The sequence below is a fragment of the Stenella coeruleoalba genome, assembly GCF_951394435.1.
Source record: "Stenella coeruleoalba genome assembly, chromosome: 4".
NCBI lineage: Eukaryota > Metazoa > Chordata > Mammalia > Artiodactyla > Delphinidae > Stenella > Stenella coeruleoalba.
This window is the reverse complement of record NC_137149.1, coordinates 29,952,224-29,977,754: the sequence shown is the minus strand read 5'-3', so window position 1 is coordinate 29,977,754 and position 25,531 is coordinate 29,952,224. Positions and strand designations below refer to the sequence as shown.

The 25,531-nt window shown below is 38.3% G+C and overlaps 1 protein-coding gene across 3 annotated transcripts in view; it reads right to left on the bottom strand.

The window, feature by feature from the left end:
• CFI (complement factor I) overlaps positions 1-25,531 on the bottom strand; it is a 41,240-nt gene extending 15,709 nt beyond the window's left edge. For 2 of the 3 annotated variants that reach the window (XM_079921070.1, XM_079921072.1), the window contains exons 1-8: positions 25,290-25,531; positions 21,380-21,519; positions 20,900-21,037; positions 8,547-8,826; positions 6,564-6,717; positions 3,589-3,755; positions 2,605-2,718; positions 2,350-2,460 (exon numbers count right to left, since the gene is read on the bottom strand). In XM_079921070.1, coding sequence (XP_079777196.1) covers positions 2,350-2,460; positions 2,605-2,718; positions 3,589-3,755; positions 6,564-6,717; positions 8,547-8,826; positions 20,900-20,956 — 883 coding nt within the window. In that variant the 5' untranslated portion in view covers positions 20,957-21,037; positions 21,380-21,519; positions 25,290-25,531. Of the gene's footprint in view, positions 1-2,349; positions 2,461-2,604; positions 2,719-3,588; positions 3,756-6,563; positions 6,718-8,546; positions 8,827-20,899; positions 21,079-21,379; positions 21,520-25,289 lie in introns of those variants that run through there. The other variant, XM_079921071.1, reaches the window with a different exon arrangement.

Below are 25,531 nucleotides of genomic sequence, written 5' to 3'. Positions count from 1 at the left end.
GTATATGAGTCAAGCTCATGCTGTACACCTTAAACTTCTACAGTGTTGTATGTCAATTACATCTCAGTAAAACTGAGGGTGAGGGAAGCTATCAAGCTGCACTGGCAAAAGTCAGGGCACTGTCTTCCTCCTTGAAAAATTTTTTGAAATTTCTTTCTTTCCTCTCTTCACTAAGAATTTCACTACATTTAACCAAATTAAAGTATTTTGCTCAACTGCTTTATACTCTTCAAATAAATTAACGTGATTTGAAATCCTAAAAAGTGTGTCTTTTAAGAACTGATATCAATGGAAAATTAAACAAAATTTCATTAAAGTCAAATACTTGGCATACCAAGCAATTATACATAATTAATGTCAATTAACTTATCCATACATATCTTCAACATTTATTTAATGCTTATATGGAAGGCACTTTACCTGGGACATTTGGAACATAAAAATAATTTGATCCTGTTTTAAAGGTGTTTGCTGTTGAGAAGGAAAGGTAAGACGAGTACAAAAACCTACAATAAACCATTAACAGTAATTCAGTGGTGTCCTGACACGGACTTTACCACTACACAGGAGGCTGTTGTGTCCCTTCCCGGTTTGTGTTCTGTGACATCATGTCAATGGCTTGAAATCACCCACGGTGGGAGTAATTTACAGCCCAGAAGTTAGCAAAAGCTACAAATCAGGGAGTCCCCATCCCTCTTCAAAGCCAACTGTTAAACATTTACCAGCGCACCCCTGGATTCGTTCCGTAAGTGAGGTGGATTCAAGGACCCACACTCCTCCTGCAGCCTTCCCATCCCATCTTTGAAGAAGCAGCTCCATCCTTTCCATTCTCAGGCCAAAGCCCCTGGAGCCGCCCTTGACTGCTCATTTGTTCTCACACCCCCATCCAATCTATCAGCAAATCTTTTTGGCTCTAGTTTCAAAACATATCCAGAATCTGACTGCTTCTCATCATTTCCATTCCTACCAACTTATCCTAGTCACTATCATCTCTTCCCTGGATTATTGCAGTAGCTTCCTCCCTGGTTGCCCCGCTTCGCCCCTCGCCCTCATACAGCCTATTCCCCACCCAGCAGCCAGGGTAATCGTGATTTAAAATGTAAGTCAGATCATGCCGTTCCTCTGCTTAGAGACCCAATTTCACTCACTAACAGGCCTCACTGGATCTGCCCTGATCTTCCACCCAAGCACCGCTCCAACCTCTCCCACTGCTTGTCTTCTAACCCACTAACCCCACCTGGAATACCCGCCGCACTAGCCTCCTTGCTGATTGGCTCTCAAACATACTGGAATGGTCCTGTCTTAGGAACACTGCACTGGTTGTTGCCTCTGCCTAGAATACTCTTCCGCAGACGTCTGCATGGCTGGCTCCATCTTTTCCTTCGGCGCTTTGCCTAAAAGTGATAGTGAGCGAGCCTTCCCAAGCCGCCTTACCTAAAATTTCAGAACTTACTGCTACCCCCCTCCCTGGGACATTTGACATCTTCCTTGCTTGCTTTATTTTTTTTCTTAGTACTTATTATTTTACTAGATATTTTTACTTATTTCTCTATTGTTTCTCTTCCTCCACTAGAATATAAGATCCATGAGGAGGCAGGGATTTTGAAATATTATTCACTATTGTAACCCCAGCATCTGGAACAGGACCTGGCACACATAGTAAGAACTTAATAAATATCCGTTGAGTAGATGAATGAATATATTAACTTAGGGAGATGTTTCCTCCAGAAGGCATCAATGGAAGCAGGAAGTCAGTCTGTGTGGGACACAGTAGGTACCTAGTAAATATTTTCCACCTTCGGAGGTTTTCCAATGAGCACCAAAAAGCAAAGAGCGCCTACTCACTGCTTTGAAACTTGGTAAGTAAAGGGAAAGAATTATATCATTCTGCCTTTCTACGATGAACTGAATTTCGTGAAAACAAAATAGTTCTTCTCTATAGAATTCCAGTTAATAAATGCAGAAGGAATGTTGAGTTAGAAATTGCCATTTTTAAAGAGAAGGGGGGAGAGATAAATTAGGAGTTAACATGTACACACTACTATATATAAAATGGATAACCAACAAGGACCTACTGTATAGCAAAGGGAAATCCACTCAATATTTTGTAATAACCTATAAGGGAAAACAATCTGAAAAAGAATATATATATATATATATATGTCACTGTGCTGTACATCTGAAACTAACACAGCATTGTAAATTAACTATACTTCAATAAAAATTTTAAAAATGAAATAGCCATTTTATAGTCCTTATTGATGAATTGGCTCTAGGCAATAATTACAAAGCCTGCTAAAACCCCTGGGTCAAATAATGAAAAAAAGTAACCATGAAACTTTAAATTACCTTCACAACCAATTTCATCTTCTCCAGTAATGCAGTCCACCTCACCATTGCACTTATACTGCTTTGGAATACAAACACCCGATTTACAGAAAAAACTTTCACCTCGGCACTCTGTGCAAACATAAATACAAGAGGGGTGTGTTTTTTCATTCTTAAAATGGAATGAGATAGAATCTTAATTCAATGGTAAAGTTGCTTCTACTATCTTAGTCAGAAGAATGCTTTTGAGAGTTTAAAGGCTAGATTCATTTCTACCTTTACAGCACAACTCATCACTCTGGTCTCCACAATCATTGACACCATCACAGGCCTTCTTCTGAGGAATGTGTTTCCCATTCACACACTGAAAGGAGTCGTTTGTTGGAGAAACTGTAAAGTAGGAATTATCTTTGTGAAATTTATCTGTGGAGTTGTGGGTGACATCTTTATCACATGTTTGGATTAATGGGGACCTGAAGATAAAACCAGGCACAAATAAAAAATGATATAAAATGTATGGGTGGTAGCATTGACATAGTACATATGATTAATAAGGAAACGAAACGCCAAAGCTGGCTTGTGGATGCCCTTTTATAATCTCTGAAAACCAGCGTTCATTGTGGAGGTCTCTGCTCGCCGAGATGGGGCAGGGGTTTCGGGACTCAGGAGCCCTTGCTGACACTGGCGAACTCTGGTGCTCATCCACTCCTTTCACGCTACTGCTTTATCCCCCACCCCCATCCTGAGGCTTACTTGGCAGTGCTGTTTACATTTTGATGGTACTTATTTTTTAGCACCAAAAAAGGCTTTGGTCTTTAATACTGTATATATGGCAAAAATATTCCAAGGTCAGCATGAAGGAGAAAAGTGGCAAGGATTGCCTGAGGCACAGATGTGGTCACTTAACCATTTTAAAGGCATGTGTAATCGGCCGGACCTCTCGAGGGAGATGCTGAGCTTCTTCTAATGTTTTATTAACTTGTGTTTGCTGCATCAACTTTAATCCATATATTCAAGGAATCAAAGGGGAGTCAAGCAACTTTACTTCCCATATAGGAACCTGGATAGAAGTAATATTTGAATGGCAAAAAAGGTAAAATAGGGGAAGAGCACCCATTTCGGCTCTAAAACCCAAAATATGATTTTGCCATTGTGTTTCCCTGGCAAGAGGGTATCTGTCATTTGTTTGTTTACTACAGACTTGACGTGAAATAAACACCTTTAAAGGAAGGGAAAATATCAGGCCAGTTCTCCACTAACCTTCACTCCCTGTGTAACACACCACACCAGCCAAACCCTTGGAACTGCTCGTTAGTCCCTTAGTAAAAGTACATTCAGCCAAAGTGGTCTCAAATCCTCGACAATGCACGTGTAGACATTCAGTGGAATTTATATGACGATCTCTGCTTTGAGTATCAAGAGCACCTCTGCAAATCAAATAAGTGAAACAGTAAGGTAGAATAATTAGTACTTTGTATTTATAACTTTACTGTAGGAGGTAAAGGACTATTTTCTCTTATTTTCTACATAAGGGTGATAGATTGGGCAATATGCTTAAATTCTCTGAGCTTCAATATCTTCATCTGTAACAGGGAATATAACTACCTCATTGAGTTTTGCAAAGATTAACAATCAGTTTAAACTGACTGGCCAAAGTTCAAAACATGGCAAGCACCCACAAATATTGGTTTCCTCTCCTCTGTTTCTTGTTAAGGAGGAATGCCTCTTCGTCCACACTGCTGATTTCTTTCCAACCTGAGATGTGTCATTCTTGGCCTCTCTCTACGGCTTAACTCCTGTTCTCTCCAGGAAGGGAGTGGATTAATTTTATCAGGGAATTTTGGAAATGTAAACCAGGAAAGGTCAGCCCAGCTCTTCCATTTTTTCCTTTTGGGTCCTCTTCACCTGCCGAATGCTGTAAGTCTTACCTGGTTGGCCCCATTGTTGCCTGGGATCAGGGAGGTTCAGTTAGTTTGATTCTAGCAGGTCCATTTTGCTTTTACGCTAAGCTACATCCTCAATTCAGTCTTGACAGTATTAAGTGATATTTTGACATCTATGTGCCATTGCTTGGACTTCTCAGTTTGTTCAGAATTTGTGTAGCTAAGAGGCTACCTCAGTGACCCGATATCCTAGAGATGATGAGTTACAGTGAGCTATTCTTCCAGAATATTCAATTGCTCCCTGCTTTTCTCTAGAAGTTAATGGGGAAAATGGGTTAAAAATAAAAGGTTGAGCAAAGATGCATCAGGCAAATGTAAACAAAAATTAAGCAGTAATGGCAATATAAATATCAGATAAATTACAATGAAAGGGAAAAAGAGAGCAATTAAATGGAACAAAGAAGTTCAGATCCATAATGAAGACATAGTCGTCATGAAACTGTGCCAAACCACATCGAAATATGAGAACAGATGGGAGCCATTTGGGGCAATCTGACATGTGAATAATCTGTAAAACCTCTCAACCTATAAATATCTAAAAGGACTAGATAAATGTCCTCAATGAACTCTTAAGGAATTAAGGGAAATACCCACTGGCTAAAATCAGAGAAGTCTGTTCATGAGCTTATACAAAATATAAGAACAAAAATTGGGAGATCAAAGAGTGAGAGAGTTTTCCATTAGGTTGAATCACAGGTTGTAGGTCACAAACTGTCGAAAATAAGAAATACTCTATGGCTCAATTTAATCATAAGAGACTCTCACTAATGAACTACTAGCAGATGTGGTTTAGGAAGAAGAAAATTGAAGCCAGAACAAAGAAGTGAGATGAAAGAAGCAACAACAAACCAGGAAGTTGGTAAACATGAAGTACATCTGAGTAAGCACTGACTGAACAAAAGTAATGATAATTGCTTATTATATAATGATAGCAATTAACTTCAGGAATATATAAAAATAAGGTTGAACAAAATACTGGAAACTTGACACGGTAATGCCATTCTTTGTATTGATATTATTCCTGAAGAGGCCAAGGACTTTCTAAGTTAAGGGTTCATAGTATAAATGTAAAGATAACCGCTAAAGGAATAGAAATAGGATGTATATACTTTTCAAACAAATTAGAAGAAGAAAAAGGAGAAGATTAAGAAACAACAACAACAGCTTTATTAACCTAATAGAAATTTAAAAAGGAAGAAACAAGAGGACAGAAAAAGCAGGGTAACTAATAAGCCCAAAACAAGACAGGAAAAATAAATTCAACAGTGTAAATAATCACAATAATGTAAATGGACTAAACTCTTCAGACAGTTATTGTCATATTGTATTTTTTTTAAAAATCTAGATATGTGTTGTTTATAAGGGACACACTTAAAAGATAAAAGCATAGAAAACTTGTAAGTAAATAAATGGGAAACTATTTGAATAAAGCAATCAACAAGCTTTCTAATGGATAACACATCTATTATGCAGAACCCTGCACATGAAGCATTTAAAATATACTCAGTACAAAGCAAGTCTCAAAAAAATATTTAAACAATTGTCATCATATGGAGACATTCTCTCTCCACAATAAACTTAAATGGTAAATCTATATAAAAAAGTTAACCAAAAGCGAACTAATATACTCATTACGAATGTAAAAAAAGAAACTTCTAAATTATGTATGAGTCAAAGAAGAAATTATATTGAAAATGAGAAAATATTTTGAACTGAACAATAAATAAAATATCCACTTATAGAGGGTTATGGCATGCAGATGAAGCATTACCTAGAGGGAAATTTGTACCTTAAATGCTTACATTAGAAAATAAGAAAAACTAAAAGAATTAGAAAAAAATACAATAGGGAAAAGAAGAGAGAGAGCCAAAGATAAAAGTTAATGAAAATAAAGAAACAAAAGAAAATTTACAAATACAAAAATCAAAAACACTAATCAAATAGACACATCTCTGCAAGGTTGAGGAAAAAAAGAGAGAAGGCATATATAAACAACATTAGGTATGAAGGAGTGGACGTAATCATAGGTGAATAGAGATGATGATGAATGTATTTGCAAGTCTACAGACGGGCAAAGGATTGCATCCAGATACCTGAGCAAACTTTGGGTGCTCAGCAGTGTTCTAAGTGCTAGTTGAGCATAAACAAACTTCATCCTCATGACAGGCAGTTAATATGCTCAGGTTACAGTTGAGGAAGTTGAGGCACAGAAAGATAGGGTAATCAAAAATTTTAAAAAAGTTGGAATAATCAAATCAGCCCTGGGGAAATTCAGTGACACGAAGCACTCACAGTGGAAATCCAAGGTCAAGGCAGGCCACGTTGGCCTGTGTAATGCTCCAGCTTTTTCCACACACAAACATTTTTTGATCTTGGTCTACAAGTTTTACTTCAACAATTCCTTCTGAATGTCCTTTTTCACTCTCCAAGGAAACATTAAATTCTTCTAAAATTAAAAAAAAAAAGAATGAGCAATATTCAGGCATTCTTCCTCCTCTTGATTCTCTAAAGTAATAAAATACATAATTTCTAATTAACTTTGAACACCATGAAGATTTTTTCTTGTTTTGGCTGCGTTGGGTCTTCGTTGCTGGGCACGGGCTTTCTCTAGTTGTGGTGAGCGGGGGCTACTCTTCGTTGCAGTGCGCAGGCTTCTCATTGCGGTGGCTTCTCTTGTTGCAAAGCACGGGCTCTAGGTGCACGGGCTTCAGTAGTTGTGGCTCGCGGGCTTAGTTGCTCCGCAGCATGTAGGATCTTCCCGGACCAGGGGTTGAACCCGTGTCCCCTGCATTGGCAGGCGGATTCTTAACCACTACGCCACCAGGGAAGACCCACCATGAAGATTTTAACAAATGGTAAGCAATCATTTTATGAGGGCTTATTATGTGTCAGTGGCTGTGCTACCCAGTTGTAAAAAAAAGTACTATAAAATCCTCATATCAACCCTATGAAGATTAGGGTGATATTTATCCCCATTTTTACACGTGAGGAATCTAAATTTATCCATTTTTATACATGAGATTAAGTTACTTGCTCAAGGACTGAAGCCAGGAATCTGAACCTGCTATATTGATCTGACTCCAAAATCTGTGCTCTTAAAAGTTAGCCAAGCAAATAATGAAAATGTAAGAAAGGTTTATGTATTCTCATATATTTAAGACATTTCATGCCTCAAGAGAACAGAAGTCTGACCCTGACAAAATAATCTCCACAGTTGCTTTCGTCCTCTCCAACAAGTAAGAGAGATGGACTCAATCACGGAACTTTCTTCTTCCTCTTCCACAGTATCTTAACATCTTAACTCAGCAATACAAAAATATTTGGGCTACTGTGTGCTGGCACACAACATGGTAACTTTAAAAAGAACGTTTTAAGCATTCTTCTGTAAATTCATGAAATGTCTGTGATAATTCATATCAGAAGACAACGAGCTTAAGGTTTGCTGTCATAGCTAAGATTTCATGAGCGCTCTCTGTGTACTAGTCACAGAGCTTTACATACGTCATGTTATTTAATTTTCACAAGAGTCTTATGAGTTAGGAACTACTGTTACTCACATTTTACAGATGTGAAAACTGCATTCCAGAGAGGCCACAGAGTTTGCAGTGATTGAGGTGGGGCTTGGAGGGGCTTACAACTAAATCTGACTGACAGTGAGACCCTTAAATCGTAAGCACTCTGCTAATCTACATATTAGGGTCCCAGACCTCCTCACTACATTAGGCACCTGGATGAAGTCTTGACAAGCTCTCTGATCTGATGTGCCAAGTTTGCTAGGTTGGAGTATATCCTAGGCCAGCAATGGCCTGAGCTAAACCTTGGATCAGGGCTGGTGGGTTGGGGCTAGGGAAAGGGGTAGGGACTGGTGGGATGGATGCTGGAAGAAATGATTTGGGCTGGGGTTCAAAGGGGTTCCATATGAGTACCAGTCTCACGCAAAGCCCTTTTCACTGGGTTCTGAACCAACTCAACAGCTCTGGGAATAATCCCTTTAGCCAAGCAGAAGTGAGAGTGGGGATAATTTTGAAGGGCTGGGCAGCAGAGAGTGGCATAGGCACTGAGGGGAAGGACCAGCCTCAGGGCCTCATGCTCTAGACTCAAGGGTTGGCTAGATTCTGATGATCCCCTAATTTCTTTAGTTATCACCCCAGTTACTAGTGAGGGTCCAGAGAAGAATTTTGAGTTGTCGTCATAACATTTCATAGGAAAAGTATTTTCTAATAGAAAATATAGTAGACAATTTTCTTCTTACAAAATAAACTAGGCTTTTCCTACCTTCACCTGTGCATGTTCCTGTTTTTAAAAACTTTGCCTCTGGACGAAGACATTCAAAACTCTTTTGCTGACAGTAAGTTGGGTAGCTTTTCCCATTAACTGAACACACCCTGGTACCATTCTTTGGGCACTGATAAGGAAGTTTACAAACACAGGTCCCGTCGATGCATTTCTGCCATGGTTGGCAGAAGACTTTATTGCAGGAGAGACATGTGTGTTTTTCAGTTAAGCACTTTTTCTCCACGAGATCCTCTTGAGATGTGTCTGATGTTGAAGTGGACTATAAAGCACAAAATAAACATTAGCTTAGCAACAAACTAAAATCTTTTTCAAGATGAATACACGAGCTACAAATGACTAGTGATACATGGGTATTCAGAGTCATCAGTATCACCGTCACAAAGAAATGCATACAGTATGAGACATGTTTCATCAGTGATAATTCTCTGTGCTGATAAGGGAAGCGTGACAGATAATTTTTAAACTCAAATCATGGAAATAAATGTTGATATAACCTTCTTCAGATGCTGTGTACCAAAAGCTTCCCCTTCCTGGAATTTATTAAAAATAGAAAAATAGTCTAAACCTATGTTATCAGGACATTATTTAGGTATATTATGGCACATTAAAAAAGAAAAGATGAATACATGAAGGAAAGGAACAAAACAGACTCATATACCCCACAGTATAGATGAGGGTAATGTGGTCTGGTGGTTTTTAGAATCAAACAACCCTGGCTTCTAGTCTCAACTTGGGCACTTATATGGCCTTGAGCAAGTTACTTACCCTCATGAAACATGTTTCCTCATCTGTAAAGTGTATCCTTCTATTTTGCAAGGTTATTGTAAGCATTAGAAATAAAATGTGTATAATGGTTGGCAGGTACTAGGCATGAAATCAGTGGGAGCTGTTATTATTCAAAAGCCAACATAATATTCTGCCTTTGAAGAAATCAATGAATCTCGACAGTTAGGTTAAGGAGTAGAAAATTTGGTGGTAATTATAGTCTCATGGAATGAATTGAGGAATGAAATTGATTAATTCTATTAATAAATGCAAAACCATTTGCTAAACTCCTATTTTGTGCAAAATCCTGCTAAGATGAACATGACATGGACTCTGTCTTCCAAGGGCTTGATATCTAGACAATAAGATAGAAACATGCATAATAACTGGGGTAAGTGATATAACAGTCATACAAATAAGATACAGTATTCTTGGAGATCCAGAGTGCGAGAGAACAAGTATTTCCGGGGGCATTTTTTTCTTTTGGCTGCCCCCTGTGGCATGCAGGATCGGGTATCCCAACTAGGGATTGAACCCGTGCTCCCTGCAGGGGAAGCACAGAGTCTTAACCACTGGACCGCCAGGGAATTCCCCCCAGGGGCATTTTAAACAGCCTCATGGGACATCTGAGCAAGGTGAGGAAGGTCAGGTGTTAGCAGAGGGTAGGTGCTAGCGAAACACAGGAGGAATGGTGCACAATGTATTTAGGGAATTGTGAGCAGTCCCAAGTGATGGATGGGCTTGTGTGCTTCAACTGGGATAGTCATTGGTTAGGAAACTGGGGAGGAAGAGGAAGCAGGAGTGGAGCAAGAAAATGATTTGGAAAGACACTTGAACAAGCAAAAGCAAGAGGACTGGACAATTTAATGCATGTAGGGGTTGACAGTAGAACTAGATTTTGAGGCTGAGTGCTAGTAAGGATGTATAATGCCATTAATCGATATAGATATTAAGTTAAGGTAGAGAATTATGAGTTTGGCTTGGGACCTGTTGATTCTGATATGCCTGAAGGATGTGCATTTGGAGATATTTTGTAGAAAAGGGAAATGTGTGTCTGAAGCTTGGAAAACAGACGATTCTCTCATTCATCAATTAATTCACTAAATGATTTAGTAAGCACCACTCTGTGCCAGGGAACAGCCTGAGGCTAGGGTCAGAGGGATAAAAATCCCTGCCTAAGGAGTACACCAACCAGAAGAGAGACAGGCAAGCCTGACTGACAGTTTCCCTGGTAGACGTGGGCCGGGGATGCCATTAGGACAGTGGTCCCATGGCCTGACTAGGAGGCTTGAGAACATCTCCAAGAAGAGCTGATGTCTGCGATGAGCACTGAGAGCACTGAGGAGTCAGCTGGCAAGGGTGGTGGGAGGTGCTCCGGGCAGGACTGTGAGAACAAGAACAGCAAGAACAGGGAGCCACTGAGAGACTAAACAATGGAGCAAATTTGCATTTGAGGGAGATCTTTCTGGAGATCAGATCAGACAAACAGGCAGGAGGCCAATTAGACCTGCAGGAATCCAGAGGAAATACAATGAAGGCTGGGAATAGGTCAACTGGGTCAAAAGCCAGTTGTGGAAAGTCAAGGCTCTCTCTCTGTCCCCTAGACACCCCCCTTTGGAGGATGGGCATCCTTCGGTCCAGTCTCCCCAGCCTCCAGCCATAACCCCCCCTCCCCGCCCCCCCCCCGCCCCGCCCCGACCTTGCTCAGTGCCCTCCAGCTGCAGTTAACAGCAAGCTGGGGCAGAAACAAATTGAACGATCTTTAAGGGCTATGATGAATACAAAAACCAGTCATTTAAAAACCACACACAAATTTGCAGAAGCTGTGAAAGTCATTCTATCCAACATGCTTTTCAGTAAACTTTATCAAATAGCCAGGAAGTCTGACAAATTTGTCGTTAACTACACTGGTTTTTGACACACTGATCTAGAATAAAATCTAGTAATTACATACTTTTCATGGTTCCATGTACCTCTTTTGTAGCACTTATTAGAGTTGACAGTTTTGTAATTACTTAGCTCCTGTGTCTTTCACTGACAAAATTTAAGTGCCCTGACAGCTGGGACTGTCGGCTTTTACGTATCGCCTTTCTGCTGAAAGAGCAATACTCTAATTGGGTGCAAGCAGAGAAAACTTGATTTTTTCCCCCAAATTTATTCCTTTCTGAGGTGTCGTTTTTCCTTGATCTTTAGAAAGAAACTTGGGCAAGTGCCATCAAGTTTTCAGTCACTCTTAGATTAGAGCAAAAATGAAAGATTAAAAGAATTTTGGTCCCAGGAACAGTCATATATAACAGTCATATACTACAATGTCCAGTTCTGGGTCATCATTTAGACTCTGACCTTCATTTCAGTTGAAAGGTCCTTTCTCCTAGCTCAGACTTTCTTCAGGGGCATGGTGGGCCTGGTATTCATTGAATGAATGGTGAAAAACAAAAACGAAAACAAAAAGAGAACACTGAGGAGAATTTTACATTTTAGGAGCTGAAGATTTTAGGAGTATGGGCTCTAGGCGCGTGGGTTTCAGTAGTTGTGGTATGTGGGCTCAGTAGTTGTGGCTCACGGGCTCTAGAGCACAGGCTCAGTAGTTGTGGCACGTGGGCTTAGTTGCTCCGCGGCACGTGGGATCTTCCCAGAGCAGGACTCAAACCCCCATGTCACCTGCATTGGCAGGCGGATTCTTAATCACTGCACCACCAGGTAAGTCCCAAGCCTAGTATATTTTTAAACAACAGGTACTTTTTAAACAACCCCCCTATAGAACAAAATTATTTTCAGTAAAAATCATGAAAGAAATGAATAATAAATTATAGAGAAAAATTTAAACACAAATATTTTCTTTTATTGAAATTTCATATATAAATATATACAAAATCATGCTTGTGAAAAATAAAAAAGTAAAAAGTAAAATTCATAGTATGGTACAAATAAGGAAAAAAGTACTAGACAAATATTTTAAATTACATTCATATACTTAATGAAAAAGGAAAAACTATACCTATATATAGACCTGTTGCAGTAATGAATAATAATATTACAGTTTAAGAATAATTAAATATATTAATAAAAATAATAAATTTCATTTTAAAGATACTGAATAGTATCTTTCAGTATCTTTACCTAATCTGATATTTTACCTAATATTAGGTAAAATATTTCCTGTATGAACTACTGTTTGCACTCAGCAAACAAAAATATTACACCTTTCAGGCTGCATTGTTTTTACTTTATATTTTGAAAACAAAAATTCCAAATGGCCATTAGAATGACAAAACTGAAAAACTCAACTTTTTTTGTTTCTTCATTCTTATAATCACTGTGACAACACTTTATTTTGAATCTATTATAAATTCAGGAAAACGTAAGAACATAGAGTTTGAAGATGAACTATACTTGAAACGAATTTGAACAATTCCAATGCATAATACATATGAGACTGCCTATGTCAGGGTAGAACTGAAAGTTGGCTGAATTAACTTCCATTTTTAATACAATGTCTGTTAAAGAATAAGTTTTAAAAAGTGCTCATTTGAAGTTTACATTTGTATTTTAAAAACTCAACCTCAGCAACCCCAGCAATTGTTAATAGTGCCATCTAATAAAATAGCCACTAACCAAAAGTGGATATTTAAATTAAAATTATTAAAATTAAATGGGAATTCTTCTGTTTCTAGTCAAGATAGACTTATAAGGGTACCAAAGCTACCCTAGTTCTTATTCAGCCTAAACCAATCAAGAAATGGACAAAATACAGACGACAGTGATTTTCAAGACACTGGACATCAGGCAATGAAGAGTAGAGATCCCTGAGACTAAAGAAACAAATGAGGTAGGTGAGCCCTACAGCTGTTCCATGTGATTTCCTTCAGAGAGTTCCCAGACTGTGGTGCAGAGAGGAGGAACTTGAGCTGAGCCCAAGGGACTTCTTGAGGAGACAAAGCTGAGAGTCTTGGGAGACCAAGGCAGCTATACTTCACAGAATAAAGTACTGGAAACAAGTAAGTGGCATAGAGAGAGAACTCTGTAGCTCTGTAGACGATCCCCTTTTAATTGTTCAGCTGAGTATTTATCAGCATCCAAATGTGAAGAAACTACCAGAGACTGGGGAAAGAACCACCCAATAGAAATCAAGGTAACAGGGCCCACGCTCAAACAGTGCCATGAGTAGTGCTTGTTCTCAACATTCAGACTGGAAAATTTCATTATTCATGGGGCATTGGAAGGAGTACAAAGAAGGATCTTGCCTCAGTAGTATGGAACAAATAGTCCTAGACTGAGCATTGTTCTGGTCCTACCTATGAATGCTCAAAAGCAAGACCTGAAAGGACCAAACTGTTTTCAAGTAACTTAACTGCATCTCAGAACAAAGCTCAAGAATATGTATAGGAATACAAAAATACCCAGTATTTAACAGGATAATATTCCTAATAGCTGGCATCCAATAAAAAATACAGGCATGCAAAAATACAGGAAAATATGACCCACAGTGAGGAGAAAAATTAAATTGATTGAAATTTACCCAGAATCCTTAATATAGATGTCAGAATTTGCAGGCAAGTATATTATAATATTTATTATAACTGTATTCCATATGTTCAAAAAGTAGAGACAAGAAAAATATATAAGAGATCCAAATTGAACTTCGAGGGATGAAAATAACAATATCTGAGATAAAAATACACTGGATGGAACTAACAACAGATAGGACATTGCAGAAGATTAACAAACCTAAAGATTTATTAATAGAAACTATCCAGAATGAAATGTGGAAGTAATGAGAATTTTTTTAAAAAGAACAGGGTATGAGTGAGCTGTGGGACAGGTTCAAGTGGTGTAGTATACGTAGTATATGTGTAATTGGAGTTCCACAGGAGATGAGAATGAGATGGGAACAAAAATGTTATTCGAAGAAATAATGGCTGAAACTTTTCCAAATTTGATAAAAATTATAAATCCACAGATTCAATAAACTTAATGAATCCCAAGCAGAAGAAACATGAAAGAAACTCCACCAAGGCACATCATCTCAAATTGCTCAAATAACAACAGTGAGAAAATCTTTAAAACAGCCAAAGAAAAAGACCCATGTGCAAAGGCACAAAGGTAAGGGTGACAACAGAGGTCTCATGCAAGTGAGAAGACAGTGAAGCAACATTTAAAAAATACCAGAAAAAAACCCCTGTCAACTTATAATTCTATACCCAGCAAAAATATCACTTGAAAATTAAGGCAAAATGACAACCTTTTTAGACATACAAGAGTTGAAAGAACTAATCACCAGTGTATCTGCACTACAAGAAATGTTAAAAAAAAAAAGAAGTCCTTCAAGCAGAAGGGAAATTATCCTAGATGAAAATATGTAGCTACATGCAGGAATGAAGAATACTGGAAATATCTGGAATTTTTTATATGGGGGTGGGGAGGAGGTAGCCGTTATCTCTGCTTTGTACCTTTTCTTGTAGTATCTTTGACTTTGGTATCAGAGTAACATTGACCTCATGGAATGATTTAGGAAGTAAGTTTTTTCTCCTTTTTTGGGGGGTGGGGTGGGCAAAAGAGTTTGAGAAGATTTGGTGTTGTTATTTGGTAGAATTCACCAGTGAAGCCATCTGGTTTTGGACATTTCTTTGATAGAAGTTTTTTCTTTCTTTCTTTTCTTCCTCCCTTCCTTCTTTCCTTCCTTCCTTCCTTCCTTTCTTTCTTTTCTTTCCTTTCTTTCTTTCTTTCTTTCTTTCTTTCCTTCCTTCCTTCCTTCCTTCCTTCTTTCTTTCTTCCTTTCTTTCTTTCTTCCTTTCTTTTTAAATCACTGATTTAATCTCTTGTTACATGTCTGTTCAGATTTCCTATTTCTTCTTGAGTTGGTTTTGGTAATTTGTATGTTTCTAGTAATTTGTCCATTAATCTAGGTTATCTAATTTGTTGGCATATAATTGTTCACAGTATTCTCTTATCATTCTTTTGATTTATGTAAGGTCAGTAATAATGTCTCCACTTTCTGATTTTATTTATTTGAATCTTCTCTGTTTTTTGTCAGTCTAGCTAAGGTTTGTCAATTTGGTTGATCTTTTCAAAGAACAAAATTTTGGTTTAATTGATTTTATTGTCTTACTATTTTAAAAATTTTTTGTTTCTATTCAAATATTTATTACTTCCTTCTTTCTCCTAGCTTTGGATTTAACTTGCTCTTCTTTTCTAGTTCTTTAAGGTGTAAAGGTAGGTTATTGATTTGAGATTTTTGTTCCTTTGTAATGTAGGTATTTACTGCTACAATTTTCCCTCTAAGTACTGCTTTTGCCAATCCCATATGTTTTAGAATGTTGTATTTTGTTTTCACTCATCTCTAAGTATTTTCCAATTTCCTTTATTATTTCTTCTTTGACTACTGGTTAAGAGTATGCTGTTTATGTTCCACATATTTGTGAATTTTCCAGTTTCCCTTCTGTTACTGATTTCTAGCTTTATTCCATTGCATCCTTTCACTTTCAACCCACTTGTGTCTTTGGATCACAAATTTGTCTTACAAATAGCATATAATTACATCTTTTTTTAAAAAAAATAAATTCTACCAATCTATGCCTATTTATTAGAGAACTTAATCCTTTTACATTTAAATTAATTACTGATAAGAAGGCCTCACTTTTGACATTTTGCTATTTGTTTTCTGTATGGCTTATACCTTCCTCCATACTGCCTTCTTTCATGTTTAGTTGGTTTTTTTGTAGTGAACAATCTTGATTTTTTTCTCTTCTTTTTGATTATTTAAAAAAATATTTTCTTTGTGGTTACCATGGGGATTATACTTAACATCTTAAATTTATAGCAGTCTAGTTTGAATTCATACCAACCTAGCTTCAAGAGCATATACAAACTCTGTTCCTGTATGGTTCCATCCCCTTTTATGTTGTTACTGTTATACGTTATATCTTTATACATTGTGTGCCTGTTAATTAATAAGTTTTAAATACATTTGTCTTTTAAACAGTGTAGGAAATAAAAAGGAGTTACAAGCCAAAAATAAAATTACATTGGCTTTTGTATTTATCTATGTAGTTACCTTTACTGGAATTCTTTATTTCTTCATATGGCTTCAAGTTACTGTCTAATGCCCTTTGCTTTAGCCTAAAGGACTCCCTTTCTTGTAGTGTTTTTCTTTCTTCCTTCCTTCCTTCCTTCCATCTTTCCTTTTTCTTCTTGTAGTGTGTTTCTTATAGAGCAGGTATACTGGCACCTTCATCAGCTTTTGTTTACCTGAGAATGTTTTAATTTCTCCTTCATTCTTAAAGGATAGCTTTGCTGGATAGAGAATTCCTGGCTGATAGTTCTTTTCTTTCAGCACTTAAAAAATGTCATCCCATTGTCTTCTGGCCTTTATAGTTATTGCTGAGAAAGATGCTGCTAATCTTATTGAGGATCCTTTGTCCATGATGAGTTGCTTTTCTCTTGCTGCTTTCAAGATCTTCTGTTTTGTTTCTCGGCTTTTAATAACTTCATTATTTTGTGTCTTAGTGTGGATTTCTTAGCATTATCTTTTTGGGGACCAGTAAGCACCCTGAATCTGTAGATTCATTATCTGTTATCAAACTTAAGAAGTTTTTGGCTATTATTTCTTCAAATATTCTCTGACCCTTTCTCTCTTCTCCTTCTGAGATTCCTATTTTGTATATATTGATGGTAACATACAGGTCTCTTAGGCTCTTATTCTTTTTTCTTTCTGTTCTTCAGATTGGATAATTTAATTGAACAATCTTCAAATTCATTTACTCTTCTGCCTGCTCAAATCTGCTATTAAAACCCTTTAGTGAGTTCTTTGTTATACTTTTCAGTCTAATTCCTTTTATGATTTCTGTCTCTTCATGGATATTCTCTATTTGTTCATGCATCATCCTCCTGGTTTCCTTTAGCTCTTTGAACATATTTAAGATAGTTTACTTAAAGTCTTCGTCTGGTAAGTTCAAAGTCTGTTCTTCCTCAGAAATAATTTCTGTTAATTTTTCATGTGAATGGGACATATTTTCTTGTTTCATTACATGCTTCATAATTTTGGGTTGAAGACTGGATATTTTGAATATTATAATGTAGTAATTCTTGAAATCAAATTCTTTCTTCTCCTCAGGGTTTGCTTCCCTTGCTTTCTGTAGATTGTAGCTGTTTGTTTACTAACTTTTCTAAACTGTTTTTGTAAAGTTTGTTTTTTTGTCTTGTGTGGTCCCTGAAGTCTTGGTTCCTTTACCTTGCATTCAGCTAGGGTTTAGACAAAGATTTCCTTGAAAACAAGGAACCAGAAAGAGAGAAAGAGAAAGGGAAAGGGAGAGAGAGGGGGAAAAAGAGAGAAAGAAGAAAGAAAAGAAAGAAAGAAAGAAAGGAAGGAAGGAAGGAAGGAAGGAAGGAAGGAAGGAAGGAAAGAAAAAGGAACCTCTCAAATTGAGAACAACAGCAAAAAAACTCCCCCAGGTTTGCAAATTGGCTCTGTGCTGGGGCACTCCTTCAATGCTTAGCCAGGACATTTACAATTATGTCTTAGCTTTTACTTCATGCTTGGACTGAGCCTGGAGGTATAGGCTTAGAGTCTTCTTAGGTGTTTTCTGAGCTGCATCCTGCCCTGGGTATGTGTGCTGCTTTCTAAATTCCCCAGTATACACAGGGACTTTTGAATGCACTAATTTCCCATTGAAACTTTTTCCTTCCAAGCTTTGACACCCTATTGTATGTCTCAACTGTAATCTTTTGTCCCAGGTGGCTGTAGGTTGTTTTTTTGCTTGCTTTCTAATGTTTTTGAGAAACAGTCTGCTGCCTTTCCACTCTGAGTTCCAAGTTAGATGAAACAAAGACAAGTACATCGTGTCAGTCTTTCAAGTAGCCCCCGGGTAGGTTAGAACAAACACAGTTCTTTTTAAATAAAGTCTGCTCTCCTCCTTTTAGAGCTAGGGACTAGAGTTCCATGCTGGGAATGTGGACTGCCATCTTTAAGACTGCCACTGAGTTGGGAACAGGGTGGGGTAAGGGCAAGTAGAAATGCCACAGTTTTCCTACCATTTTTAAATTGCCTTTTTCCTTCATTCAGCATTCACTTGGGTGCTGTAGGCCTCTGATAACTGGAGTTCTGACGAAGGTGGTTCTGAAAGTTTGCTTGATTTTTCTATTTTTTTGTGGAGGGACAAGTGTTTGGATTTGCCTACTCTGCCATGGTTGCTGACATCACTCTCTGCATTGTGTGTTGCCTCCTGTGCATATCCTCTTTCCAGCATTTTGTCACTCTGCTGAACATCACCCTACTTCTTTCCTTCCAAAATACTACCCATATAAACCAAGGTTTGCAATATGCTTGTAGGGTAAAGTAAAAATTTAAGGTTTCAGTCAGGGATTATGTCACAGCACAGTACTATCAGTGTAGGTAACCATATTGACTGAAATACCTGGCTTCCCTGTTCTTTAATATCCTTTGGTTATTGATACAGCAGCCACTCCCTCTGTGCTCTGAGTTTCTCTCCCATCCTTTCCTAAGTTCCCTTACCTCTTTGTCTGGGTAGGTTCCGTAAAACCAGAATTCTCATTTCACTATTCAGAACAACTTAAGTCTAACCCACTGCCAGCCCACCCCATCATTGACATCATTGATTCAATGACATAATCCACCCATCATTGATATATGATGGGTGGCTTATCAGTCCATCAAAATGGACTCCAAATCAGTCCATCAGAATGTTTTGATATAAAAAGGGAGTGGGGCTTTTTATTCTCTAGAAGGAAATCTGCTCCCAGCTTTCAAAAATAACGTTTCTCCTAGCTGTACATATTTTATTTCATGTTGAAAATGTAGATATATTTTAAAACTTCTTTGAACACATTTATGTTGTCTCTATGGTAACCTCCATTTTAAAATGGTTATTTCTCAGCAGGTGGGATAAAAAGTCATTCCATTTTCTTTTATAAACTAATATTCTAAGAAGTTCTGGAATTTTCACAAATATGATATTAACTCTTTCCAAAATGCTGTTTCTTAAAGGAATGAAGACAACTTTATTGTTGGATGATTTTTCAGTAAAAGAAAGAGGCTCTTTTCCTTTGTGTAAGTGAAAACTACTATATTCAGGTTTGGTTTTTTTTTTTCCCCCTGTTTTTTGTCCAGGAATCCAAAATGTGGCTGAAATATCTTTTTTTTCAAAAAACAAATTTTTCTTGTTATAATGTAACATATTTATTTGGTATTTAAAAAAGAAAAATAAAGAATGAATAAAACAGAATTTCTGAACTCTGAAAATTCATAAATGCATAAAACATAAAATAAAAATCACCAACAATCCCATTACTCAGAGATACCAACTGTTATTTATCTGATATACATCCTTCATGAACTTTTAAATTGCCATTTATATAAGCAGTTATATGTGTGTATTTGTGTGTGTGTGTGTGTGTATTTTTCTCTTTAACAAAAATAAGATTTTTAGTGAGGGCTTTTTTGTTTCAATAAATATAAAAGCACAATTTTAATGGCTACATGATAGTTCATTTATAGACTACAAAAATTTAATCGATTTTAATCAACAAGCATTTACTTTACCTCCATTTGTTCTGTACTAAAACCATTGAATATATATTTTAGAAGTTACAAGAAACAAAGTATATAATTCTGATTTCTTAGGTAGTTTTCTTTAAATATTTGCTGCTATAAACAGGTATTAAAACAAATTTTGGAATTGTTTCAAAACTCTTTGATCACAAAAGCAGGCAATCATCAATAAGTATCTAAAATGTCTTAAACATTTCTAACTTTAATAGATCAGCTTTCAGACTGCCTACAACCTGTCATTTTGGTTTTATCTCCTTGAGTTGCCTACAAAGTCTCTACTCTGATCAAACAGGTTTATTCATCTGGAAGAGCCCAGTGCTGTGCTATCTTTCTGCCATAACACTTGCTGCTTTTTCAGGCTGAAAAATCACTTCTTCTTTCTCTCCACTGATCAAATCTAATCCAGAATTATGGGCCTAGCTCAAATCCTATTTGACCCATAAACTTTCCCTGACCTCCTAGCAGGAAGGGACTTTTCCTCTCGTAATGTCCCTTGGCAGATAGCATTTGTACCATTTTTTGGCAATTAAATATATGTCTTTTAAAAGTTCCTTCTCTTGTGTTTTCATATATTGTTTAAATTTTGCTTATTTCCTCATTGGCATACTTGTATCATCTTTCTACAACTGTACCAAACGGTTACTGAAGGAAGAGATCAGTCTTGCAATTTGCCCAGCATTCTACCTTGCACATAGATAGAGGGAGCTTGATAAATGTTTACTGATTTAATAATTACTGTAAATATAGATCTATATTAGTAAAATTCTCATTCAGTTCAATTTCTATGCACAGAGAATAGCAATATGAAAAAAGCAATTTCTTAAAGTTCTTTCATCAAGATGTTAACATAAAATCTTTGTTACTGACTAGGTACTGTCATTGTTGGCAACTGAACTATGTGATCCTTAAGTCAAAATAGTATCCTTAAGATGTTTTCTGTATTTTTATAGTATTTGAAATATCTACTTAAAATAGTTTGCATAGATATTGAATTACTTACCTCACAAAAACTTAAGCAGAAGCACAAAAGTAACAGAACGGCATGAGCAGGCTTCATGTTGGAGACAATCAGGGTCTTTATCTCTACTGTGGACTCGTCTGCACCTCAGATATTCTTTTGAAATTTAATTTTTAACCTCTGAAAAAATATTTAAAAAGAGCACGCCTCCTAAAGAGCTTTGTACTTTTGAACTCATGTAGATTTTGGCAAAATTTCAGAGTTTTACCGTAACTGAAACCAAAAAAGGCTTCAGTAAATGGCTGAGGGACTGTGTTTCCTGAAGAGGAAACTGATGCCCCACCTTGATACTGAACAATGCCTCGTTCTGTTTTCTAGAGAAGACAGAAATCACTAGAAGAAATTTCTTATGTTTTGGTAAAATAGAATTATATATTTTTCTTTAAGGACAAAAACTAGGAAATGGTAAGAGTAAAAGTCCATCATATTGAAGGTTATGCTGAATACATTAGAAATCCTCACCAAAACGCTTCCTTTCATTCACAAGTTGTTCTGTGATCAAATCATTTTCTCTAAGCAGAAATGCTGTCAACAGTTTGGATTCTCCTGAAGCAGATGTGAGACAGAGTTCGGGGCGTGAGATACTTATCAGGAATCAGCTCCTGGGAAAGGAAGGGAGGAGAAGCAGGAATGAGCAGAAAGAGAAATCAGACCGCAATGCAGGTTCGACAAAGCCTTGCCCAGCTCACGGGGGCCTCTTGAGCAAGAGTGGCCAGTCACAGCGGCCCTGGGTCGTGCAGAAATGGCTGGATCCTGCCTGCCTTACTCAGTCACCTGGTGAGGGTTGCCCCGGAAATGCTTGCCCTTAGGTGAGGCAGGTCTCTGTCGCTGAGGCAGACCTTGAAGGATCTGACAGTTAGTGGCTGTCAGAAGGAAGTGTCAGCTGACCACACACTTCACGGCCAGGTAGCCAGACCTTCCTTGAAGGCGGATCTGGGAAACTCATCTCCCTGTCTTTCAGAGTCTACCATTTGCACCTTTTAGACCTACTTTCCATATAGGCTTCAAGGGCGGCCCCTTCAAAACTGCAGGGGACCTTTCTTCCTGAGAGATTATTTAGGAGAGGGAGGTTGCGGAGAGGGGTAGGGGAGGGAACTGTAGCCCCTGCCCTTGCAGTTGACCTTGGGGCTGCAGTTGATACTCACCCCCTGCCTCCTTCCTATCCATTCTGGATTTCCTTCACCCTGAGTTTCCACCTCTGCTGACCTCAGTGACCTACCTGGTGGGATGACTCACAACCTCTTCCAGGAGTTATCCAGCCCCTGATTACCATTCACTTCTCAGACCATTGTTGCTGTTTCTATCCCTTTACTGTCACAAGAGACACCTGAGCAGCTCATATGGTTCCATACACAGTTCTCCCTACCCTCATTGTATAACAGCAGCCTAACTTCCTCCGAAGGATCAGGGTCAGTTACTCCTGTCAAGATGGTGACGCCTCCTCTTTCCTGCTGGTCCCCAGACACAAGCAGCTCAGTGTGCACCAGGCAGAAGGTTCACCTTATAATTCAGTGGGATTCCCGTTGTGCCAAAGGACAAAAGTGTGCTTCCTGTGAGGAACAGACCTCAGAGTACAAAGTGTGGAGACAAGAGCACACGGCCTCCAGGTGGTCATCAGAAGTGATGGTAAGTGTGGTTATTCCTGCTTCTGTTCCGTGGCTCCCAGGCCTGTGTCTTCTGTTGGGGATACAATGCATATACTGCTTCCTGGAGGATAGCACCCAGTCCTCACAGAGTATTGCCTTTAAGTAGCACCTCAGCTTGGCGTTCACCAGGCTACTCCAATGCTCCATAAGGCTGCCAGCTTCACAGTGGTATAGTATGTGATATGACCAGTGCATTGCATGGTCATAGGCCCAAGCTCACATCTCCTTTGCTATAAAGTGGGTTCCGTTGTCCGGCAGGATGTTATACGGGATCCCCTGTTGGAGGATTAAATACTCTGTAATCCTTTAGCTCATGATCCTGAGGCCCTGCAGACAGAAAAGGTACATCCTTACCCACAATTTATGCCTATTCCTGTGAGAATGTACCACTGGCCCTTTTAAGATTGAAAGAACCGAATGTGTCAATTTACCAGCAAGTAGCTAGCTGGTATCCTTGATGAACTGTGTGCCATCTTGGGGGCTCAGCATTGGTCTCTGTTGCTGTCAGATTGGACATTGGTTGATGGCAGTAGCTAAAGAAACCTTCAGGGTCCATGCTATTGGCCTCATGGGTATCTTCCATCTCTGCCACCATGGCCACTCTATTCTTGTGCCCATTGTGCTGGTACTGAGGTGGGTGATGACTGAGATTGGCTGATTATCAATTGGCTGAGTTATTTTGTTGATTATTTATTACTTTTCTCTGGTGGATGTTCTCTGGTGGGCGTTAACATGTGATAAAAAGATTTTTACACTTCAGCCCTACTCCTGTATGTACATCCACGTTTCTCCCCTTCTAGAAACTGTGATTCCGTATATAGTCTAACCTTAGGCCACTTATTTTTCCACACAAAGTGGAGAGCCAGGTGTGCCGCCTGAAGCTCTGCCCATGGGGATGACTTTCTTTCACCACTGCCTTTCAGAACCATTACTAAGTATGGCTGTAACGCAGCTGCTATTTTCAGGTTGTACCTACATACTGAGCCCATCTGTGAACAAAACCCAAACTTTTCCCTCCTCCTGGTCATTACCAGAGTCCCCACAGAGCCACAGGTGTGAGCTGAGGGAGGAACACAGGTGCAACGGTTTGGATTTGGGGGAAAGGGGGGAATTGGGGCCACCTGCTCATGTACTTTGTGCCCTTTTTTGCTGTTTGTATTTGGTTCCAGATGTAACATTTTCATCTTATGTTTTTGCTAGGCCTCCTCAGCTTTGTACTTCATGGGTCTGTTAGGACCCAGCTCACAACGGGCATCTCTGCTATAAGGTGACACAGTGTCATGTTCAGTTGTTCCACATTTACCAGGGTTCAGTAGTACCTAGGTTGTTTCTCAAAAAGAATATAATTCTCTGCTACAGATGGCATGGCCTTGCTCCAGAACCCTAGGGTCCTGTATTGTAGTTCTCCCAGAGTCTTCCTCAAACACTCCGCAATGTTTTCTCCCACCATTGATACCTCCAACACTGCAGGGTCTTCTGGATTAGTGCAGAACTCTTTCCTGCTCTGGTAGCCAATGAACTATTCTTCAGTGTGAAATATTTGCCCAGAAGTCAAATATTCCCCAAAGGGAATATCCCCAAAAAGGCTCACTAAATTTTGTGCTTCCTTCTTTGTGAAATGAAGTACAAGACAAAATAATTTATCTTTTAATTTAGAGAATATGTTCTGGAAGGTTTCTGAGCCCTGTTTTCCTAAAATTTTACTGATGTGCCAGGATTTATCACCTCTGGAGCATGTGTGTCTAATCAAGGCATTCAGTATGTTAGCCACCTCTTGCTTATCTGCTCTGATGAAGGTAATGCCATTAATGTAGTGAAACAACGTAATGCTTTATAAGAAGTCCAGATGATACCCATGTTTCTTCAGACTTTATTATGGCAGAAGTTGGGACATAAGACCTATGAAAAAATTCTAAATGTATACTGTTGTTCATCCCACAAGAATGCAAATATTCCAATATTCTTTTCTGCTTAAAATTCTTATAGTGGTTTTGGTTTTCCTGACCAAATTCTTATTGATATACTTTATAATATTGCTAAAATTAGAATCAAGGTTCTTATCTCTAAAAGAAATTTTATTGAAACAAATATTAAACCTTAGGTAGGGGGTGAAATTTCTAAGCTTAGAAAGAAGAAAATAAAAAGACATTTATATATCCAAGTTATGTTAAAAATTTTATAACAGAAAAAGCACTGAAAAAAATGAACTAAGCATGCAACTCAGGATACCATTTAAAAAATAACAAAAAGAATTAAAATAATAGAAAGGAACTAATAAAGACATAAGCAATAGTAAATAAACCAAAAAGTAAAAAAGTAGTAGACTTGATAAATAACACGAGTCATTTTTTTTTTTTTTTTTTTTTTGCGGTATGCGGGGCTCTCACTGTTGTGGCCTCTCCCGTTGAGGAGCACAGGCTCCGGACGCACAGGCCCAGCGGCCATGGGTCACGGGCCCAGCTCTTCCCGGACCGCGGCACGAACCCATGTTCCCTGCATCGGCAGGCGGACTCCCAACCACTGCGCCACCAGGGAAGTCCAACACGAGTCATTTTGAGTAATAATTTTTGAAAAGAGAGAGTAAAACAATTTTAGAGGAAAGCTATTTAAGTGGACATTTTTAGGGGGCTGCCAACATCCATTATCCTTCATAATAGGTTCCCAATTTTCTGTGTGGAATTATCTTCTATTACGAGTTGTTTTGGCGGGAGAGTAATTCCAGGCACCTGCTTTCCAAATGGAAGTTGAGAAATCCATATCCAGCCTCTTTCCATTCCTTTTTATAGCCCAAGGACTGATCAAAGAGTCTCTCTCTCTCCCTCTCTCTGGTGTTTGAGTCTTGAATTAAGTGATAAGAGGACAAAGAAACAGTTGTGAATTATTTATTGAGGCAGCAGAAGCAGCAGCAGCATACTGGTTAGACTGCTTCAGCTATAAGATAAGCTTCTTTTGATTCCTTTTGGCCTAG